At 40.5% G+C, this 21,864-nt stretch overlaps 1 protein-coding gene across 1 annotated transcript in view; it reads left to right on the top strand.

The window, feature by feature from the left end:
* Window positions 1-20,741, top strand: part of lrrc1 (leucine rich repeat containing 1) — a 115,251-nt gene extending 94,510 nt beyond the window's left edge. The window contains exons 11-14 of the mRNA XM_028820132.2: window positions 9,498-9,613; window positions 13,748-13,920; window positions 18,376-18,515; window positions 19,549-20,741. Coding sequence (XP_028675965.1) covers window positions 9,498-9,613; window positions 13,748-13,920; window positions 18,376-18,515; window positions 19,549-19,707 — 588 coding nt within the window. The 3' untranslated portion in view covers window positions 19,708-20,741. The remainder of the gene's footprint in view (window positions 1-9,497; window positions 9,614-13,747; window positions 13,921-18,375; window positions 18,516-19,548) is intronic.
* The last annotated feature ends 1,123 nt before the right edge of the window (window positions 20,742-21,864 follow it).

The raw sequence follows: 21,864 nt of genomic DNA, 5'->3' as shown, positions 1-21,864 counted from the left end.
AATAGAAAAAACAACAATCCTATAAAATGTGGTTAAAACAATGCGAGCAGCAGACCCTTTAAAATCACAAGCCCGGTGTCTTCCTTTATCTGGTGTCTCCCCTGCTTCTCCCATACGGGCTTCTCAACAGGGGAGTCGCCCTTCCTGCAGCTGACCTTACTACTGTCCACTTGTGCTGGTCAGTTTGCCTCGCTGATCTGATCCCTGGCTCCGGTAGGCTCTACCAAACAGCGACTTGGGATCCCCAACGACCAGGGCTCTCACACTGGGGAATCCACATCCCAAGTCCCGACTCCCGCTGCCTTCTCGGCCTTACGCGGCCAGCCATCCTTCTTCACCTGAGTGAACAAGGAGCTGGAGCGACCGCTTCCTTCTGCCCCACCGAGTGTCGGCCAAACACTCCTGCTAGGGCTCACAGTCCAGCTGCCTGCCCTCGATCCTTCGCTCACTCGTACCGGTTTGCGCTCTCTCTCTCTCTCTCCACTGCTTCCTGCAACCAGCAACCTCCGTCTCTCTTTTCTTTTTCTTCCTTTTTTTACCTCTCCTAGCCGCCTCGTGCTTCTATTTATGTGGCAAATCATCCGTCCCAGAACAATCACAGATGCGGACCGCTTCTCACCTGTGCACTTAGGTGAGAAACGCCCACATCACGAAACACCCCGGGAAACTGCTTCAGCCACACAACCACCACACCCCCTCGCTAAGCGGCAAGTGCGGTGATTATTTATTTAAAAGTGGCCTTCCTGATGGGAGCTGTGGACCCGCAACACCACCGCCATTCAGGGGCAAAGTCCAAGCCACACTGGGATATCAGACAGAGAGCTATCTGGTAGCGAACATCTCCTTAAGTTGTAAATGGTATTTTTGTCACCCTCATCTTACTTTATTATTGTAAGCATATTTTCTATAAAACATGAATACATTTCTAACATTTTCTCCTGGCTGCTGTGGTTTGGGGTTACAGAAAAAGAAGGAAAGGGTGAGGTATTGAGCTACAACAGCAATTAACCCTGACAAACTGTTACGAGTATAGGATTTGGAGCATTCTTTTAAGGTCTACATAATAAAAAGTATAAAGGGGATCAGAGTCACCACGTTAAGCAGTGGTCCAGGGTAACCAGAAAATGATATCAAAAACCCACCATAAAAAATAATAAAAAAAAAAATCACATTCTGTGCGTATCGTGTAGTCCACACGTCAGTTACCCAGACATACACTCACAACATGCATGCGTTTCTTGCTAAAATATTGTTAGTTAATACTACAAGATAAGTCAGCAGAGTGTATGAGCAGGGAGTGCATCCACATGTGCTTATGCTTCTGAACTGAAGACAGGACCCTTGACCAATGAGTGAGCAGGAAAGGCAAAATCTTCAATTCAAAAGTGCCAGGGCGTTTTTTCTGCTCACGCATCGTGTTGATTCTTCTGGTATTATTTATTAGTCACCATGGTGCCTATCGAAGACAGTTGGGTGAATAATTTCTAAGTATTTGTATACTTTGAACGTCTTTCCTCTGTTTTCACATGTGCCTGAACATGTCTTCTAAAAGTGTCGTGTAACCGATATGTGGGCAGATCCTGGTAACTGAAAGTCTGTAAGGTCCACTTTAATTACGTCTGAAGTGTCTGATTTGTCATTTTGATCTGTGCAACAGAGGGAGAAATCAAAGAAATATGTGTCTTTGTCCTAAACGGAGGACTCTGTATCAAAAGAGTATCATTTTGGAGTGGAATATTTCCTTTAAGGGCAATGCTTTTAACATTTTCTTTGTTCTAATGGTTGCATAAAGCAAAAATGTTATGTACTGTCAAATCAAATGTGCTCTTTGATTTAGTACTTTAAGATTTTTTTTTTTTTTTTACTTTTTAATACTTGCTGCTTGGAACGTAATGAAAATTGTAGAATTGTGAGTAAGTTGGAAAGTTTTGAGTTTTGATTTTTATGTAACATTGATGTGCATGCAGGTTGTTCCTCTGGATCTGTGCCGGTTTTCTGTCATTAATGAATCTTTCATCTCGGTCTGCTGTGCCAGGGACTGGTCGAGCCAGTTTCTCAGGGTCGATGCCGACCACACAACTGCAATCTTAGAGTTGCCGCCTCATTAAATAACCAAACTTGAGAGACAGCAGAAAACCATAGATTGCCAGTTTGATTTTATGTCTTTATTTGCGCTGTATTGCACTCTTAATCATTTGTGTCGCGCTGCATTGTGTGTGTTGCTTCTTTTGGTGCTTGAAGCATGACCTCGTTTGTGGACGGCAGCATGAGCTGATTTTGTGACAGCAATGCCAGCGAGTCGTCTTTGAATATCAAGAGTATGTGGCCTTTTAAAGTGTGAGTGCTATGGTTTTCTCTTCCATTACTCTACATAATTTCTCAAGTTTCTGGCATTTTCTGAATTGTCATTTTTGCATGGAAATGTAGCTGTGATTAATTCTTCTCATTTAATTTTTAATGTTAGAGATATGGGATCTTAGACAGAACAACCCAAAAAAGAAGATGCTGTTATGTATGGCTTCCTTAATTCAGAAATGAAATTTGTTTCGTCAGTGGTGTTTTGAAAAAGAGGAGGTTGGAAAGTCCTGTTGATATAATAAAGTAATACATGTCTGTCGGGGAAAACGGGAGGACAGTAGATCTCTCTGATCTTGAAGCAGTCGTGATGAGGAGGAGCTGAGGTGTCACTTGGTACTGCTGGTAATCCGGTGGTATCTTTCATTATTTATTTTTAGTTTGTTAACTTGTTAAATGTTCAGGTATACCTACCCTTGCTGCTTTTATTTTTTGTAGTCTTCACTAAGGCTATGTCCACACTACAACATTTCTCTCTATTAGATAGATAGATACTTTATTAATCCCAAGGGGAAATTCACATTAGGGTTAGGGTTAGGGTTATTATAAAAGAAAATCTCCAGACGAGATTATTGCCAAGAGATTTTTTGAAGTTGGACTCAACCACTTCCGGTTGTCGGCCCACACCCACAGTCCTCTCACCTCTCATTGGGGTCAGACAGTGCCCTCAGCTCTTATAAATTTTTACGTTTTCCTCATTTTAAGTCGTTTAGGAAAAGTCCTCAATTTCATCCTTCAAAGCAGCTTTTCTGGACAGTATTTTTAGACATACAATCTATTCGTTTCCTTCGTTGTAGTCCTTTTCTGGACAATAATTTTATACATTCTAGATGACACACGCGTCAACGACTAAGCGAAGAAAGGACAGCGCATCAAAAGAGAGGCCCAAAAGCGTTGGAGAGAAAAGAATTAAAAAAAAGAACAATAATAATCTTAAGTGCAAATTCGGAAAATAAGGAAATTAATAATCACCTAGCAGGTCCAAGCGGGGGTCGGAAATAAAAGACAAAGAGTAGAAGACAAAGTAGAATGTCGTAAAGAGGTTCAAAAATGTTGGCGCAATACACATGCAGTGCAGGTTAGAGATTATGAAAGCAGTGAGAGCACCGAGAAACAATGAAGTCAAACAATTTAACATGAAAATTGGCGATCGGATACACGGCAAATTGGTTAGATGCGTATCAATAGATTGTGCTGTCCAAACTGAGCCTGGTTTACATTGTGCATTCCTTGCCGGTAGTCAACATATCGGGGTCTCAAACTTCAGTCCCTGAGGGCTACTATGGCTGCAGGTTTTCATTCTAACCCTTTTCTTAATTAGTGACCAGTTTTGCTGCTAATTAACTTTTCCCTTAATTTTAATTGACTTATTTAAACCCCATTAATTGGTTTTTTTTCCGTAATTACCAGCCAAACAATAATAAGATGAAAGTGAGCCAACACAAGGGTTGTCCATCATACAATATCTGAAAAATGAAGAAAGGTGAAGGTCTCAGTTATGTTTATTTGCTCAGGTCCACTAAATATTTTCATTGTGTCCTTAGAAATTAAGAAAACTGAAAGAAAAAAAATGGAAATGCCTGCCGGGGCAGAATGAGAGCAGCAACGGGCCATGTAATTAAATCACGGGGTTAATGGACAGCAAGAATCGGCTTCTCATTAAGCAACTGGTTGGAGTTTGAGCCCTCGACTTACAGCAGCTGGTCTTCTGTTCGCTCACTAAGTTCACATCTCATTTCTGTTTGGGTGTCATTTAAGAACAAAATGAAGCAATTCAGAGGACTGAATCCTAAATAAAACAAGTCCGTTAAACTGAAGGGAACAGAAGTCAAAAGGTGGCAACAAGTGCTCCGTAGATTAATGGAGGAAATTATTAGGGAAAAAACCTGAGCAACGCATGTCAAGAACCAGGAGTCTTACTGAACAGTCAGCTTGGGTTCAGACGAGAGGAGGTCGTGTTTTACTAATGTGCTGGAATTCTGTGAGGAAGCAACAAAAGGGTATGATCAAGTGCAGAGCATGATAATATTTAACTTGACTTAAAGAAATTCATAAGGTGCCACATGAGAGAATGGGCATCAAACTAAAAGATGTGGTAGTTCAGGGTGTTGTATGTAGGTGAGTGTAGAATTGGCTCAGACACAGGAATCAGGGGCTGATGGGGTGAGGTATGTTATCAGAGTTGGCTAACGTTAAGAGTGGTGTCCAGCTATTTTTAATACAGTGGTACCTTGAGATACAAGTGCCCCAACATACGAGTTTTTTGAGATACGAGCCGTCACTAGGTCAATTTTTTTGCCTTGAGTTATGAGCCAAAATTTAAGAAACGAGCCATCAAAGAGCTTGTCGCCACAGAGGAACTGACGGAGGAGCTGACGGAACTACAGACGCAGCAACATGCGGAGGTTCTGCAGGAGTTTGGTATCGCAGAGGAGCCAGAGGCAGAGGAGTGGTATCTCTTCAAGTGAGATAAAGGAAGTGTTGGCAATGAAAACGTTTTGGACTTTATTGAAAAGAAACACCCTGAAAAAGTTGCAACTGGTCGTGCAGCGGTGCTATTTAATGACACTTGCCTCACTCATTTCAGAAACATTCTAAAGGGGAGGAAGAAACAAAGCTCCTTAGACAAGTTTCTATTGAAATGCCCTGCGAGTGAAAGTGACGAAAGCTTGGCAAAAAAGAAAAAAAACTAGTGAAGAAGAAAATTAAGTTAAGGAAAAAAATAATACAATACGCTAATCGGCTCCACCAACATCTGTTTATTTCTTTAGATTCTCTTTTATGGATTAGGTTTTATTTTGTTTGTATACAATATTTGTTCATTATAAATACATTTTTTTTATGCTGAAAACATTTAACAAAAAATTTTGGGTGGTTTTTTGGGGGCTGGCACGAATTAATCTCATTTCAATTAATTTCAATGGGGAAAATTGATTTGAGATACGAGCATTTTGAATTACAAGCTCGGTCACGGAATGAATTAGACTCGTATCTCAAGGTACCACTGTATATAGAAATCATTTGGGTAGGAATATACAGTAAGTATCAAGATGGTTAGTTTTGCAGATGATACCAAGCTCAGTGGATTGGAAGATAATCTAGAATCTGCAGAATCATCACAGTGGGACTTGGAAAGCATACAGACTTGGGCATTAATGTCAGTATATGTAAAGCATTACACGTAAAAAGTAAAAATGTGAGGTCTGGATATACAATGAGAGGTCTGAAAATTGAAGGTATGACTTATGAGAAGGATTTAGGAGTCATAGTATACTTGTCACTATTAACTTCCAAACAGTGTTCAGAAGCCATTAAGAAGGCTAACAGAATGTCAGGTTATATAGCGCCTTGATGTGTGGAATACAAGTCCCAGGAGGTTCTGCTCAGGCTTTATAACACACTGGTGAGGCCTCATCTGGAGTACTATGTGTAGTTTTGGCCTCCAGGCTACAAAAAGGACATAGCAGCACTAGAGAAAGTCCAGAGAAGAGCAACTAGGCCTATTCAGGGCTACAGGGGATGAGTTATGAGGAAAGATTAAATGAGGTGAGCCTTAAGGAAATTAAGAGGTGACCTGACTGAAGTGTGCAAAATGATGAAGGGAATTAGTGCAGTGGATCTAGAAGGTGATTTTAAAATGAGTTCCTCAAGAACACACGGACACAGCGGGAAAATTTGTGAAGGGGAAATTTCACACAAACATTAGGAAGTTTTACTTTACACATAGAGCTAAAGACACATGGAATAAGTGACCAAGGAGTGTGTTAGACAGTAGTGTTATTAGGGACTTTTAAAAACTCAATTTGATGTTATTTTGGAAGAATTAAATGGATAGGACTGTTGAGCTTTGTTGTGCTGAGTGGCCTGTTCTCGTCCAGATTGTTGTTGTTAAAAACATTTTTTTTTACAATGAAAACTTGCAGGCACAGTAGCCCTCCAGGACCAGAGTTGGAGACCCCTGCAGTAGATCTTTAATGTATGGAGGAATATTTCATATAAAATTAAATAAGTAAACATGCAAAGCATAAACTAATTGTGAAATTTGACAATAAATAATTACAAATGTATTGATTTATCAGCATACAGCTAAATGTGTCATGAAATATATTTATTGCAGCTTATTTCCTTATGTATTCATAATTGTATCTTCATTTATTATTTTTAGGCACACTGCACACAACATAAAATGCAGCTTGAATTGAAAACTGATGTTTTTACTTGTCAGGGTTGAGACGGTGGGTTTCTAGTCCACACCGATTTTTGCATTTGGTGAATTGTGGGTAGAAGGGATGCTCACAGTCGCAACTTTACTTTGCACATGTCTACGAGACACAGGAGTCACAAGGCAAGCAAAGCGCAAGCTCCAAGTTGTGACTGTGCTAGTCCATGGCAAGAAAAAGTGGGCCTGAATTACTGCACGAAGCTTCTCTCCTTGAATTCAAGACACCCTGAATTACTCGTCTGACATGTGGCGTCTGGCTGTAAATGTTACACCTGATGGCCCAAGATTTATGCACACTCTTAAAAATTCACCGATCAAAACGTGGGACACGCTCTTCATTGTATGTTTCATGTTGCATGTTGTGTCGCTGAAATAAATAAATACACAGAGAAATAAACCACAAAAAAACATATTTCATGACACATTTAATTATTTGCACTCGTATATCGTTGTGTGTTTTTATTTACCATATATACTTGCGTATAAGTCGGCTCTTGAAACCTGAAAAATCTAATGTTCAAAAAAGTGAAATTCTGCTTTTGAATGAAGTCCTGCCTGTCCCTTTATTCATTGGTCAGGAGTCCGGTCTTCAATTCAGAAGCATTTTAGGACTTGGTGAGGACACGATGATGGTTAGTTATTCTCTGATATTTAAAAACCATCAATAAATTAGTTACGAACTAACATTTTCATGTTAGAAAATTAGAGAAACTGGCATGCTTTGTGGGGCTGAATGACCTGAGTTGCCTCTTTGTGCAGCATGCATACAATGATATTTTTCATCTTAGGTTTTTGTGATCAATGCATATTATTGTGTTCCTGAATCTAAACCAAGGTTAAAAAACATGTATACTCACGTATAAGTCGGGTCTTGAAAACCGACTTGTACGCCCGTTCAAAAATATGACACACTTTTTTTTTTTTAACATCTTCTTGCCTCCTCCAATCTCAAATCAGTTTCTCAGACACGTCGAATTTTGTTGCAGCAGTGCAGTTACCAATTTCTTTCGCCACTTAAACGACTTTTAATTTAAAACCAGCTTCATATTTTCTTCTGATCGAGCGCTCCATCGTAGATAAGGGATGCTCTTACGATAAAGGTGTATGAGGGTGTGAGATACAAAAAACACAAAACAATGCAAACGGCACTTTGGAATAGTGCGGGTATTACCGTGTGGTCACGTTGGCACAATAGTGAGAGAGAGAGAGGTTAGGAGCACACGCTGATACAACGCATTGCCACACACGCATAGAAAGAAAAGGCCGTGTGCCCCGTGGTGACTCTCTCAGGTGGGCGTTAGCATATCGTAATCCCTTAAACCAATAGCGTGAGTTTTCCGCATTCGACTTATACGACTGACGTTATAAAATACCAGAAATTATACGATAAAATCAAGTCCTGACTTATCCGCGAGTATTTACGGTATTTATTCTCCCATTTCACAATACATTTATTTCTTCATTCCTCCATATTAATGCATCAGTAGAATCTTTTTTTTTCCCCCCAATGAAGGTCAAGTAATTCATATTCTTGAGATGGTTTTGTTTGTTTGATTTTTCTAGTAGTATAAAGGTGATCGGGTGAGAAGCCCCACGATTCGGGGGAGGCTCAGAGTAGATTTGCTGCTTCCCCAGATCCAGAGGAGCCAGTTGAGGTGGTTTGGGCATGACGTAAGGCCCTTATCCAGAACTGGGTGGAGACCCTACAGGACTTGCTGGAGGAAGAATATCTTGGCTAGCATGGGAATGCCTGGCAGTTCCCCATGAAGAACTGGAATCTGTTGCTGGGGGTTAGGAAAGTCTGGTCTGACCTGTTTGGCCTGCTGCTACCATGACCCTCACCAGGAAAATGACATAAGATAGAGTATTTAATTAGAAACTATACCCATCTTTAGAAATAGATCTTAGCTGGGTGGCATGGTTTGATTCCCGTGCCCAGTTGTGGTTTTTCAAGTTTTCTCTTGGTCTTCATGGGTTTTCCTCGCATATCACTAAAGAGACACGTGTTGTTAAGTTCATTGGCAATTCCAAATCGGTCCCTTTGTGAGTGTGGAAGTGTGTATGATAGACCAGGGGTGGGCAGATTCAGTCCTGGAGGGCCGCAGGGGCTGCAGGTTTTTGCTCCAACCCAATTGCTTAATAAGAAGCACTTATTGGTCAAGTTACACTTCTGCTTCACTTTAGTTGTCTCGCTCGTTAAGATGTTGAACCCTTATTGGTTATTTTAATCTTAAACAGCTGTACTCTTGGTTTTTAATTGTTCCTTATTAGCAATAAGATGCAAATGACAAAATAACCCAACATTTCTCCATTTAGCTTGTTTCCATTTACACCTGTGTGTATTTATCATGCACTATTAGGTTTAATTAAATACTTAGAAGGAAAGTGAAGAGATAAAAGTGAAGAACTGAGAATTACTCATTTATTTTAGACTTCAAATCATTTGGATGATATCCTTAGAAAGGAAACAAAATCTAGGATATGAGAATGACTTGACATGGCAGAGTTAAAGCATTAGCAAGCCATGAAATTAAATGATTGACAAGTATTGTTTTTTAATTAAGCAACTGGGTTGGAACAAAAACCTGCAGCCACTGCGGCCCTCCAGGACTGAATCTGCCCACCCCTGTGATAGACCCCTGTAACAGACTTGGCGCCCTGTCCGGGATTTTTTCCTACTTTGTGCCCAATGATGCCTGGATAGGCTATGGTTCTCTGTGAGCTTAAGTTGGATTAATTGGGTCTGAGAATATTCCATTATAAAGAAAGCTGTGTTTAACAGGCCATGTGTGCTTTGATTAATCTCTTTACTTTAGAATAGAGACATCTGTTACTAATAGTTTTAATCTCCTTTTGTATTTTTGTGAACGTTTCAAGTCTAATAATGCCGTGCTTTGTCTTTTCAACTGCCTGTCTTCAGATCGGTGGCTGCTCAAGCCTTAATGTCTTCTGCGTGAGAGAAAACCGATTGTTCTGGATCCCTGCTGAGATTTCACAAGCCACAGAATTACATGTCCTTGATGTTGCTGGAAACAGGTAAGGCTGTGCTTTTGTCAGCTCTCTTTCACTTTGGTTATGTGGAATAGCAATACAGTACACTACCGAAAATTCGTGGGGGTTACGTTTCTGGAGCACCCGCGAATTGTGAAAAACGGCAAATATTGGATGTGGTTTAAAAAAAATGCCATTTTTATAGTTTAAACCCTAAATATAACCCCCAAAACACTTTAATTTCATTTCAAACTCGGCTTAATACATTACCTAAGTAAAGAATGTAAAGATAAACCCGTCTACTGTACAGTACTGTTCTGCTATGTCTCCCACAGTGCTAGAATGTAAAATACAGATGTTACGCTATATGTACTTTAATTCATGCAAGCGCGTTTTCATTAGAAGGTGCAGGGCGTTTCGGCGACATCTTGGGGCTTTAAGAAGAACAAAACGGAAAACACGAGAACACTCAGCTGGAGATGCGTCACAGAGCAGCAGTCACTCAGCAGCAAGGAGGAATGCATAACGCTGTAGCGGTCTGGTGCCGCTAAGATTCACACCGTCGAGAAGATGGCGATTTATTTATTTTTATGGTGGAGATTCCAGGGACACACCCATTCCTTGGCCCGACCCGCATGCACTCACAAACAGAGACAAAAACAAAGCAAACTGATAGTCAAACAGCGAATAAAGAATGAAATGAAAACAAGTGAAATAAATTAAAACAACGATACCACCCCTGTTCCCCTTACGGTGATTATAAATTAAATACATAAAGCACAAACAACACACACACAGTAAAGACCATGAAAAATGGCCAATGGATGAAATGTAATGATGAAGATAGATAGTCCAGAGATCCACACTTTGAATGGGAATGTAAAGATAGTCTTACCGCTAGTTCCTGAAATGGTGAAGACGGGTGGACGGGTTCAGGAGCGCTCCTTTCTTTACCGGATGGCCATGAATCCACTTACATTCCTCATGTACACAAGCAGACAATCCAGACCCCAACCACGAAACGATTGAGGACAAAACGAATAAGTACAGGTAACCCAACAGAAGGCAAAAAAATAGACAGGAACTTGAAACACAAATTACAAAAACCTCCCTCCCTTTTGGTCACCGACCCCCTCTTTAAAAGCCGTGCTGACCTCCTTTGACCCCAACAGCCCCTGCACCCTCAGCAGAAGACCAATCGGAGCCACTGCTGGGAGTTGCAGTTTCAAATTTTGTTGGCTACTTTCACCATCCCAAGCCGCGTTTTCCTCTACGGTTACTTTATGTTCCCTCTACAGTACAGTATTGCCACGAAAAAAGCCATCAAAAATTGCAGAGGATATTTGCGGTTTCCGCTAAACAATTATTAGTTAGGTTCTAAGGAAAAATCCGTGAACAACTGGGGGCCTGAACTCTGAACCACGATTTTGCAGGGGTCTACTGTATGTTTATTTTAGTCAGATAAAGTTGGTCCAGTCAGCCATCTATGTTGTAAATAATAATTATATTTATGTAGCTCTTTCCTAACACACCCAAAGCGCTTTACAAAGACCGTGGCAGACCACTTAAGTCGCCATGTCTTCGATGATGCAATGGCAGGGATTTTGTGCTCTCACCACACATTAGCTATTAGGTGGTGAAAGCCAATAAGGAACGGGGGATTACTGGAGACCAGGATGGACAAGGCCATGATGAACAGTTTAGAAAGGACATCAGGGTACACCTTCCACTTTTTAAAAGGTGTCCAGAAATACTTTATGACTACAGTGAGTGTCAGTTTTATATCTCCTCTAAAGGATGGCGGCAAGTTTTACGGCACAGCATTCCCATCGCTACACCATGTCATTAGGGATCCACACACGAACCACAGGGTAAGTGCCCCCTGAGGTGGATGTGTGGAGTTACAAAAAAGTGCAGAATAAGAAATGAGACCATCGGAGTTACAACAAAAGTGGGAGAAGATATGTAAGAAAGTACAGGAAAGTAAGCTGAAGTGCAATCTCCCTATCATGTGGAACATAAGAACATTGGAGATTTGACAAACGAGAGGAGACAATTTAGTCCATCAAGCCCATTATTTGTAGCAAATAGCTAAAGCTGTCCTAATATCTCATCCAGGAGAGGAGAGACAATGAATATATGGGCAAAAGAGTGATGGGAATGGAAGTCCAGGGGAAGAAAGAGCGAGGGAGGCCAAAGTGGAGCTGGATGGATAAAGTAAAAGAAGATCTGAGGGAAAAGGGCCTGACTGGCGAGGATGTGCAAGACTGTGCTGTTTGGAGAAGGTTAATCAAGCTCAAAATGATGAATAAGACAGAAGCAGTAATACATGTTTATTGCACATCATTGTACATTAATGGAGAATTCTTTTTTGCTTTTGTGTGGTAAAACAAAGGAGATTGTGGGTTCGCTTCCTGGGTCCTCCCTGTGTGGAGAGCGCTTTGAGTAGTGAGAAAAGCGCTATATAAATGTAAAGAATTTATTATTATGATCATTCTAGGGCAAGTGTATTAAACTTCAGGGCCATGGACCTTACTAGAATGGCTCATCTCTTCAATACTGAAAACACATACAGCCTAAAATGACCACCAGCCTTCTCAGATACCCTCTTTAAGGTATTTATCATATGTAGATTGTATCTGTGTATAATTTAGCCAGATCACGTGTTACACCTTGCCTTAAAATGCATCTGCAGCATCAAGTTGCCTTTATTTGTGCAGAACAGCACTGCACAGAATGGACTCTGACTGTCCGGAATGGAGCCAATAAGGAAAAGGGAACAACAACAACAACATTTATTTCTATAGTACATTTTCATACAAAAAGTAGCTCAAAGTGCTTTACATAATGAAGAAAAGAAAAATAACAGACAAAATAAGAAATTACAATAAGACAACATTAGTTAACATAGAAAAGGAGTAAGGTCCGATGGCCAAGGTGGACAGAAAAAAAAAAAAAAAAAAACTCCAGAAGGCCGGAGAAAAAAATAAAATCTGCAGGGGTTCCAGGACACGAGACCACCCAGTCCCCTCTGGGCATTCTACCTAACATAAATGAAATAGTCCTCTTTGTAGTTAGGGTTCTCACGGAGTCACTTGATGCTGATGGTCATACAGACTTCTGGCTTTTAATCCATCCATCACTGTTGGAACATCATGGTACTTTGAGTAGATGTTGGTGGTGAAAGCCATCACCAAAAGGACACCGGAAAAGGAAACAGAAGAGAGAGTAGGGGTTAGTACAGATTTTAGAGCCACCATGAATAGTTATTATAATGAATTGGATATACTGAGTATCAGGATTTAATTTACAGTGAAGTTATGAGAAGGCCATGTTAAAATAATGTGTTTTCAGCAGTTTTTTGAAGCGCTCCACTGTATTAGCCTGGTGAATTCCTATTGGCAGGCTATTCCAGATTTTAGGTGCATAACAGCAGAAGGCCGCCTCACCACCAATGAGACGTGTGCAGCACTGCCATAAAGAAATGTAATGTTTTTGAACGATGACAGTAATGCAACAGTCTCAAAATGACGATGGTAACTCAACTTCACCCCTTTTTTTTTTCTTTGCATTTTATTGATTTTATTCAAATCAAATAACATTCCATACAAGCAAGTCAAGTTTAACAAAACTAGGTTCACTTTATAAAATGACGCAGATGTCACGACTGGCCACGCTTTAGTGGCTTGCCTGACTGCTGCCATCGCCGTACACAATTCTTTTGTCTTTTCCACCGACTTGATTGTTGTATATGGATTAAAAAATGAATTTGCATCTCGACTTCTGTTAAAATGCGATTCTGACCAATTGCAAATGTGGTCTGTGTGATCCATCACAAGTGCCTTTACACTCTCAATTTTAAACTAAGGATTAATGGCATGTAAAAGTTTAACTGGAAATTTGAAACCTGTTAAGACAGCGACACAAATAACCTCTTGCTAACTTCATATGACTGTGTCTCACTGGCATTACTTGACCGGATGTATAAACATTGTGAAACGTTCTAGTAAGTTCTGCTGTAAAGCTGAAAATCTTCATTTTGGTTGCTTTGTTGCACTTTAGAGAATTACTGTGTGTGCAAAAATCATAATCTTTCAGAATGATCGTGCCAAAGAAGGATTTAGATTAAACTTTTTACTTAGAATTCTTTTTTTTTTATTTCTTTTAATAATTTAACAGGTTGAAATATTTACCCATTTCTCTGACTGCTCTGAATCTGAAGGCTCTCTGGCTGTCGGAGAATCAGTCCCAGCCGCTGCTTACGTTTCAAACGGACGTGGATCCAGAAACTGGAGAAAAGGTTTTGACGTGTGTATTGCTTCCTCAGGTGTCTTCAGAGCCAGAAAATCAAGGTATGCATTGACATACATGTGTGTATAGCTTCTGTGACTGTTGGGTTATGTTTTGACAAGCACATGTACTAAATTAATACATGTTAATGTAGAGGTCATTGTGATGGCACATGAATAGCAATCTCAAATCAAATCACATTTCATTTGACACGTACAAGTCTGTACTCGGTACAGTGTGTAGTGAAATGCTTAGTTGCTAAACTTGTTTTCTGTTACTCTGTAATAATTTTAAGTAATTATCCGTGTCGATCATACAGGTTAGGCACTGACATTCGGCCTCCTCATGTGTAGACAACTGAAAAGATTATAAAAAGAAAAAAGTGAGCATAGAAACTCCCTTCTGCTGTCCCTTCAAACTGTGCATTGGTGACTGTCTCAAAACGTGTCACAGCACGTATGGTTGCGAGACATGGATGCTATCCAGTGACATGAGACGAAGACTGGACTCCTTAATGTGTCTCTCTCCGTAAAATCCTTGGGTACCGCTGGTTTGACTGTGTGTTGCTCATGGAGTCCCGAATGAGGCACATGACCTGCATTGTGAGGGAGCATCAGTTACGATACTATGGCCATGTGGTGCGTTTCCCCGAGGGTGATCCGGGCTCATAAGATCCTCATTGTTGGGGACCCGAGTGGCTGGACCAGGCCAAGGGGTTGCCCACGAAACCGGTGGCTGTGGCAGATAGAGGGTCATTTCTGGAGGGTGGGACTGGACCGCGTGTCTGCCTGGGGGGTTGCCAACCGGGATCCCGAGTTGTTTCGTCGTGTAGTGTGTCCGGCAACGCGCCATACCAGTGCATGCTCCCCAACTTGACTTGATAGTAGTGGATACTTGACATGCCTTTCTTATGGTATATTTATCTTAACGTTTCCGTATTTATGTAATTACATTTTTTCTTCAATGTTTTTGGCTTGTTTTTCCTGCGGTAAACCTAACACTGAGGAGATTATTAAGAAACGCGATTTTGTTGGTCCAAACATCAAATTCGTCTTCAGTGATACGTGTTTGGAAAATCTGCTAGTGAGCCAGGAAGAAATCGCATTAAAGGTGTTTAAGGATGATGTCAAGAATTTTTTATGAAGATTACAGTACAGAACATCTAACTACCGTATATACTTGCGTTTAAGTTCTCCTGCGGATAAGTCGGAAGTTGATTTTACTGTATAATTTCCGGTATTTTATAATAATAATAATTCTTTACATTTATATAGCGCTTTTCTCACTACTCAAAGCGCTCTCCACACAAGGAGGACCCAGCAAGCGAACCCACAATCTCCTTACTGCAAAGCAGCAGCACTACCACTGCGCCACAATCGTATAAGTCGAATACAGGAAAACTCACGCGATTGGTCCAAGAGATTACAAAATGCCAACGCCCACCTGAGAGAGGAACCACAGAGCACACTGCCTTTTTTTTTTTATATATATTGTGCCTATGTGACCACACAGTAATACCCGAACTATTCCGAAGCAACGTTTGCACTGTTTTGTGTTTTTTGTATCTCGCCCCCTCATACACCTTTATCGTAAGAGCTTCCCTTCTCTACAATGGAGCGTTCGATCAGAAGAAAATATTAAGCTGCTTTTAAATTAATAGTCGTCGAAGTGGTGAAAGAAATTGGTAACTGCGCTGCTGCAACAAAATTCGATGTGTCTGAGAAACTGATGTGAGATCGGAGGAGATGAGAAGATGAAAAAAAAAATTTTATTTTTAAACGGGCATATAAGTTGGGTCTGATTTTATGATCAATTTTTCGGGTTTCAAGACCCGACTTATACGTGAGTATATAAGGTAAATAAAAACACACGATATACGAGTATGAATAATTAAATGTGACATGAAATATGTATTGTGAGCTGGGGTGCTGATTGCACCCTCCGAGAACACATACATTCCTGGGAAAACCCCTGAAAAACATTGACAGACTACCTTCACATTGCTCCTTACATTACTGGTGGCTCTGTCGCGTGATAGGCCTCTCGTGCGGTACTCCGCATACTTAAAAGCCTGTATGGCACAAGTCAGCTTTGGAATTGATTGTTTGCTTTTCTCTCTCTCTCTCTCTCTCCCTGACATTCTCTGCTCCTGGCGAAACTGTCATATCTCTATCTTGTCATGGAGCACAGTTTAAACTTATGAAAAAGAGACAAATGTTTGTTTGCAGTGTTTGAATAAAGTTCCTGTCTCTACAACCTCCTGTGTTTCTGTGCAAATCTGTGACCCAAGCGTGACAGTATATACAGTATACAGTGATCAGCCGCCTACCGCGGAAGTTACGTTCCAGACCCATCAGCGATAGGTGAAAATCCACAATATAGAAAGACTATATAAATAAACATTTTTTTATAGTTTAAGCCTTAAAATACCCCTCCCACACACTTTAAACACATGTAAACTTATTAAAACACACTTTGTAAACACATACGATATGTGGATGTCAGGCTAAGGATAGTAACAATAATAATAATGCAGCGTACCGTCGATTCATTGAAACCGTAATGGCGAGCGACGTCCGCGTAACTCTTTCCTTCCCTTTTTAGAAGATGCAGGACGCTTGGGAGCCATCGTAGGGCTTAAAACAAAACGAAAAGTTCACAAAAGGTTTGCTCACAACAATCAGACCACAAGCAAGGTACACGATACGCAGAGAAGTGAGATGCGTCAGGGACCCACACTTGCTGTTCTTGCAAGATTACACCACGTTAGCAGCAGCCAATCCGAGCCCAAGAGAATGAAAATCCCGCTCTGATTGGTTGTAATCTCCTCTTTCAGCCAATAACGAGCCTTGTAAGAAATCATCTGGGTACTGTAGCACGAAACTCTTTGTCTACCGTAGTGACTGCTGAAAACCATATGCTTTGTTATGAATTGGCTGCAAAGTACACTACAGGTAGGATGTACTTATTGAATTTTTCCACAATATAGCAGGGGTGCGATAACTGAACCGCGGTGGTGGGTGGGGGGGGGGGATCACTGTATACAGCTAATTGACAAGATATACACAAAGCCACACAGTACAACATGTCACTAAAGATTACACTTCGGCTTTCACACTTGAACTTCTTCCCTCCTAGTTTATGTGCAGTCATTGCAGAACATGGTGAACGGGTTCACCCCAGGACATTGCAACGATGGAAACACAATATCAGGGGAAGTAGAATTCATCAATGCTTGCTGAATCTTGTTGGAGATTGAAACGAGAAGCTCCAGATGTTGAATACGAACAAAAATCATCAGCAGAGCATTCATAGCTTAGTTGAACTAATATAGTGCATCAGCATCATTAAGCGGTTAAACACACTAAATTCAATCAAAGTTAGCCTTGTTTCTCCAAATTTATATGTGATACAGTCAGTCGGAATTAATATTAGTTTTCGGTGTGAAGCTGTCTGCCAACATCAGGAAAAAATTTTCAGGAAACAAAACATTAGAAAAATGTGTTGTCCAATATATCTGAAATTTGATAAATTAAAAAGGGCCTAAGCCATAAATGGGGAGGGTTACGTCATGAAGGGCATCCGGTGTAAAATTTTGCCAAATCAATATGCGGACAACAATTTTGGATGATCCGCTGTGGCAACCCCTAACGGAAGCAGCCGAAAGAAGAATGTTAAAATGTTTGTTTTAAATGTGTTTTTTGAACTTTTGTCCAGTCAGTCAATTACGTGAAGTCAGACCCAGTCACAGTTCGGGGGACCTTGGTGAATGGGCAGTCTACAGTTTTATCGAAGTTTGTGTTTGACATCCCCTTTCATCTTTGGTGTCCCGAGTACCTTTTTCCTATAGGCAGAAAATCAGCTTTGGAATTAACACAATGGCACTAAGTTCCATAGCTGTTGACAATAATAGGAATACTTACATTTTTGTACAGATAAGTGACAAACAGAGGTACCATAGGAATAGCTCATCAGCAGTTCTGCCGAGGGTGTAGTAGTCCGTCTTTACGTCTGTTTAAAATGCCGAGGCCAAAGGGGCATCTTTTATACAGGCCTGCAGATCATACCCACAGATTTGATGTTCTGTAACCAACAGCTGAACCACTTGATGCATAATAGGTATGTACCCATTGACGTTACTGTGGCTTTACATATTCAGTTTGCAGTTTATAGGTCATTGGGTTTTCATTGTTGTAATGAAAGAAGGCTGTCAACTTCTACAAGTTTATGGTGGTAGTAGAAAAGCACCCGGAGTGGGCTTTGGATTTCTGGTTGCCTCATCTTTAAAGAAGTTCTAAACACATTCTTCAAGAATGTGGGCGCCAAAAGAGGACAAACCTACACACGTTGAGAAGGAAAACACATTTTAAAATATCATCAGCAATTTAGCTAAACCCTTCATTGACTCATTGAATTTAGTAAAGAAACTCAGGGTTGATTATTAATTTGTATTTTGTTTAAAGCTTTTGGTGATTTTTCTGTACCTCTTTCCTCCACCCTGCTGTCTTCTGCTACAGACAATTTGCCTCGCTGTGGAGCTTTTGAAAGTCTGGTTAATGATATATCTGATGAGACGTGGAATGAGAAGGCAGCCAAAAGAATCAGTGCCATCCGGTTTTTGGAAGAGGACAAAGACGACGACGACGATGAGGAGACGGTATGTGAGATTTAATTAAGTGGGCTGAGGCTTAATGGGCAAAACTGAATCCTGTAGTTATGACATGTGCTACTTTAAGGTGCACGCATGCTTATGTTTCAGTGTATTCATGTCTATTTATTCATTCATGTATTCAATTTGAGGACATTATGCCCTGTAGGACAATGGAAAACGTTTAGATCTGGCGTCGACACCTGCTTCGTTGTCGAGACTGTGGTTTTTTTGTGTTTCTATCGACTGTTGTAGCACTTCATCCAAATCGAATGTTCACCCACTTCTTGGAGTCAGCAGTCAGAGTATATAAGTCGGGCACACTTCTGTGATTTTACATCAGTCGGCGTTTGGAGTTCAAGAAAGAAGCATTGGTTCTTCCTTACTCTTTGGATTGCCACAAAGCAACCTGCGAGATTGGAGAAAGGTTGAGAAGAGATCGTGAGAGGAAACGACAGCGTCATGAAAACGAGACAGACTGTGAACGGAGAGAAGCAGAAATGCTCCTCCACCACCACATAATTACTATTCGGACAGTGATTCCGAGTAGGCCGTTCCTATCAAATCAATGTCCAAGGGTTTTGTTTTGTAATTATGTTTCCCTTATAAAAAAATCATAATGCTGTGTGACGAAGGGCCCAGTTCACGACTGGCAGCCGCGTTTAAACAGGGAGCCCTTCACAGACAACTTTAACATATACATATATTGTATAACCGGCAATGTGTGAAAAGCAGATGTTGTATAGAATGCCTAGGATATCTACAGAATGTGTGACGTTTTTTGGGCAAAGCATGAAAGTTATTCTAATATGCTATATAGTTTCCTTAGGCATTGTATATAATATTGAGGCATTATGTCGTGTTTTTATTATTGGCATTCTGAATTGGGCATTTTCAATTTTTATTTTTTTCCCTCTTCAGGCATTCCATGTAGATTAAACTGAAAGGTTTTGAATTTGTCATTAGCCAACATTGAAAAGAAGAACATTTCTGTTTGACATGAAGAAGTCTAACCCGTCTCTCGATTGATTTTTTTTTTTAGGGGACTTTTCTGAGGCGGGCTACGCCACATCCTGGGGAGCTGAAAACGATGAAAAAGACAGCAGAGAATTTGCGGAACGATATGAACGCAGCTAAAGGACTGGATACCAACAAAAACGAGGTCAATAAAGCTGTTGACAGAGTGACCACATCTGTGTAAAAAACAAAAAAATGTTACCTCAGCAACTTTTACCTCCTGTGTGCCCCCCTCTCTTGTTGTCCCTTTTCCTGGCAGTTGCCCGGACCCTCCTTTCTCCAGCTCCTAATATCATCTCCTCCTTTAAGATGGCATCTGATGCTGCTAACTGGAAGAAGGTGCCTTATTTTTCAACCAGTCATGGCGGCAACTTTTCACTTTTTAAAAGTGCTTTTTATCTTCTTTGTTTAGGCAGCGGCACTTCTAGGTGACTTTTTGATAACAAAATGTTTATTTTTGTTTTTACATGCGGTGAATACACGTATGTATTTGGGCGTTAATATGCCTCGTTATTTTTGGATCCTGCTGAGTAACGGAGAAAAAAAAAAAGTAAAAATGTATAGTTTTATGTGAAAAAGATACTTTTATATGATTCTTGGCAGCTCAGACGGTGTAAATTTTAACATTTTGTATAGCAAGTTTGTTATTAGATGGGACTTTTTTTTAATTAAAACTTTAATACGGTACATTTATTTTGTTAGTAAAAGCACCCAAGTTTCCATTTATTCTAATATTTGTTTGTCCTTTTTAGAATAAGGGCACAAACCCCGTAGTTCTCTGCTCGACGGCCGCAGAAGTGCTTCTTAAACCCAGCGTGTAAGCTTTAGTGCTCAGGGAGAAATTTGATTTTATTAAAATGTTTTGTCCTTGTAATTTTAAAAACGTGTTTTAATTTGAATTTCTAATCTTTATACAATTTTAAAATTTCGAATCTGAAATCTTGTTAGCAGAACGATGCACTTCACGGTTTTTTATCGAGTCCGTCATTTATTCAGTTCATCTGGTGTTCCGCACGCCTGCCAGAACGCATTTTATTTTGATTTTTCTTTTAGTTGTTTTTGTAAAGGCAAATGTATAAAAAAATGAAAGTGTGGAAACTTTGGTTCATGTAAGGATTTTATATTGTACCGCACAGTCGAACTCGTTCAGGCAGGGCTTTTGGGCCTGAAGATTTTCTTACTTATAACCACTGATTAAATAAAAGCACATTAAAGTTCTGAGGTTCCATTCAGTTTTTTTCCTTGACGTTACCCTCTTGTTTGTTTTTGTGACCTTCCCTTTCTTTATTTTGATCACAGCATAGAGCTTTACAGAAGACAATCTACTGTAGAACACCGGCTCTTAAACGTGACCCAAAAATGCCATTGAAAAGTCTTGCAGGTGTGACGATGGAGAGGCCTGTCACAGACAGACGTGCTGATGGTTCCTCTGTAATCCTTGGAGGTTTTTCGTTGTTCAAGACCCGATGTTCTAGAGTGGCTGTGCTGTACATCAGGGGTGTCAAACTCTGGGCCTGGAGGGCCACAGTGGCTACAGGTTTTCATTCTAACCCTTTTCCTAATCAGTTTTCACTGCTAATTAACTCCTTTTCCCTTCATTTCCATAGCCAGTTTATAAGGATCCAGTCCTCTGAATTTCTTCCTTTCTTCATTAAATGGCAGCCAAACAGAAATGAGACGTGAAACGAGCCAACAGATGACCAGCTAAATGGGGGCTTCAAACTCCAACCAATTTTACTCCAACCAATCTATTAATGAGAAGCGTATTCTTGCTGTTAATTAAACTCGTTATTTAATTCCATGGCTCGTTGCTGCTCTCATTCTGCCACAGCAGACGTTTCCAAAACTGTTGACATTTCTGTTTTTTCTAAGACCACCGTCAAAATGTTTTGGTGACCTGAGAGATCAACCTTACCGAGAGACCGAGATCATGCTCAGATATTGTGTGATGGGCACAGGTGAGCTGGTCATGTGGCAGCTTGTTTTGTGTCTCATTATTGTTTGGCTGGTAATTAAGGAAAAAGAGACAACTAAGGGGGTCCGAGTCAAGTGAATTCAAACAGGCAAAAAAAAGTTAATTAGCAGTAAAAACTGGTCTCTAATTAAAAAGATGGTTAGAATGAAAACCTGCAGCCACTGCGGCCCTCCAGGACCGGAGTTTGACACCCGTGCTGTACATTGTGATGGTTTTTATTTGTTTATGTCAAATTTGGAGTGGAGACGCACCTCTACCTGCAACAGAGAGTGAAGGTGAAAAGCTGAGAGATGCGTTGATCGTTCGGGTAATGTGCCGTCTTTTAATCTTCTCCATTGTTCACTTGGGTGTTCGCTCGGGTCTGTT

The sequence above is a fragment of the Erpetoichthys calabaricus genome, chromosome 15 (assembly GCF_900747795.2).
Source record: "Erpetoichthys calabaricus chromosome 15, fErpCal1.3, whole genome shotgun sequence".
NCBI classification, from domain to species: Eukaryota; Metazoa; Chordata; class Cladistia; order Polypteriformes; family Polypteridae; genus Erpetoichthys; species Erpetoichthys calabaricus.
This window is presented reverse-complemented; position numbering and strand designations above follow the sequence as displayed.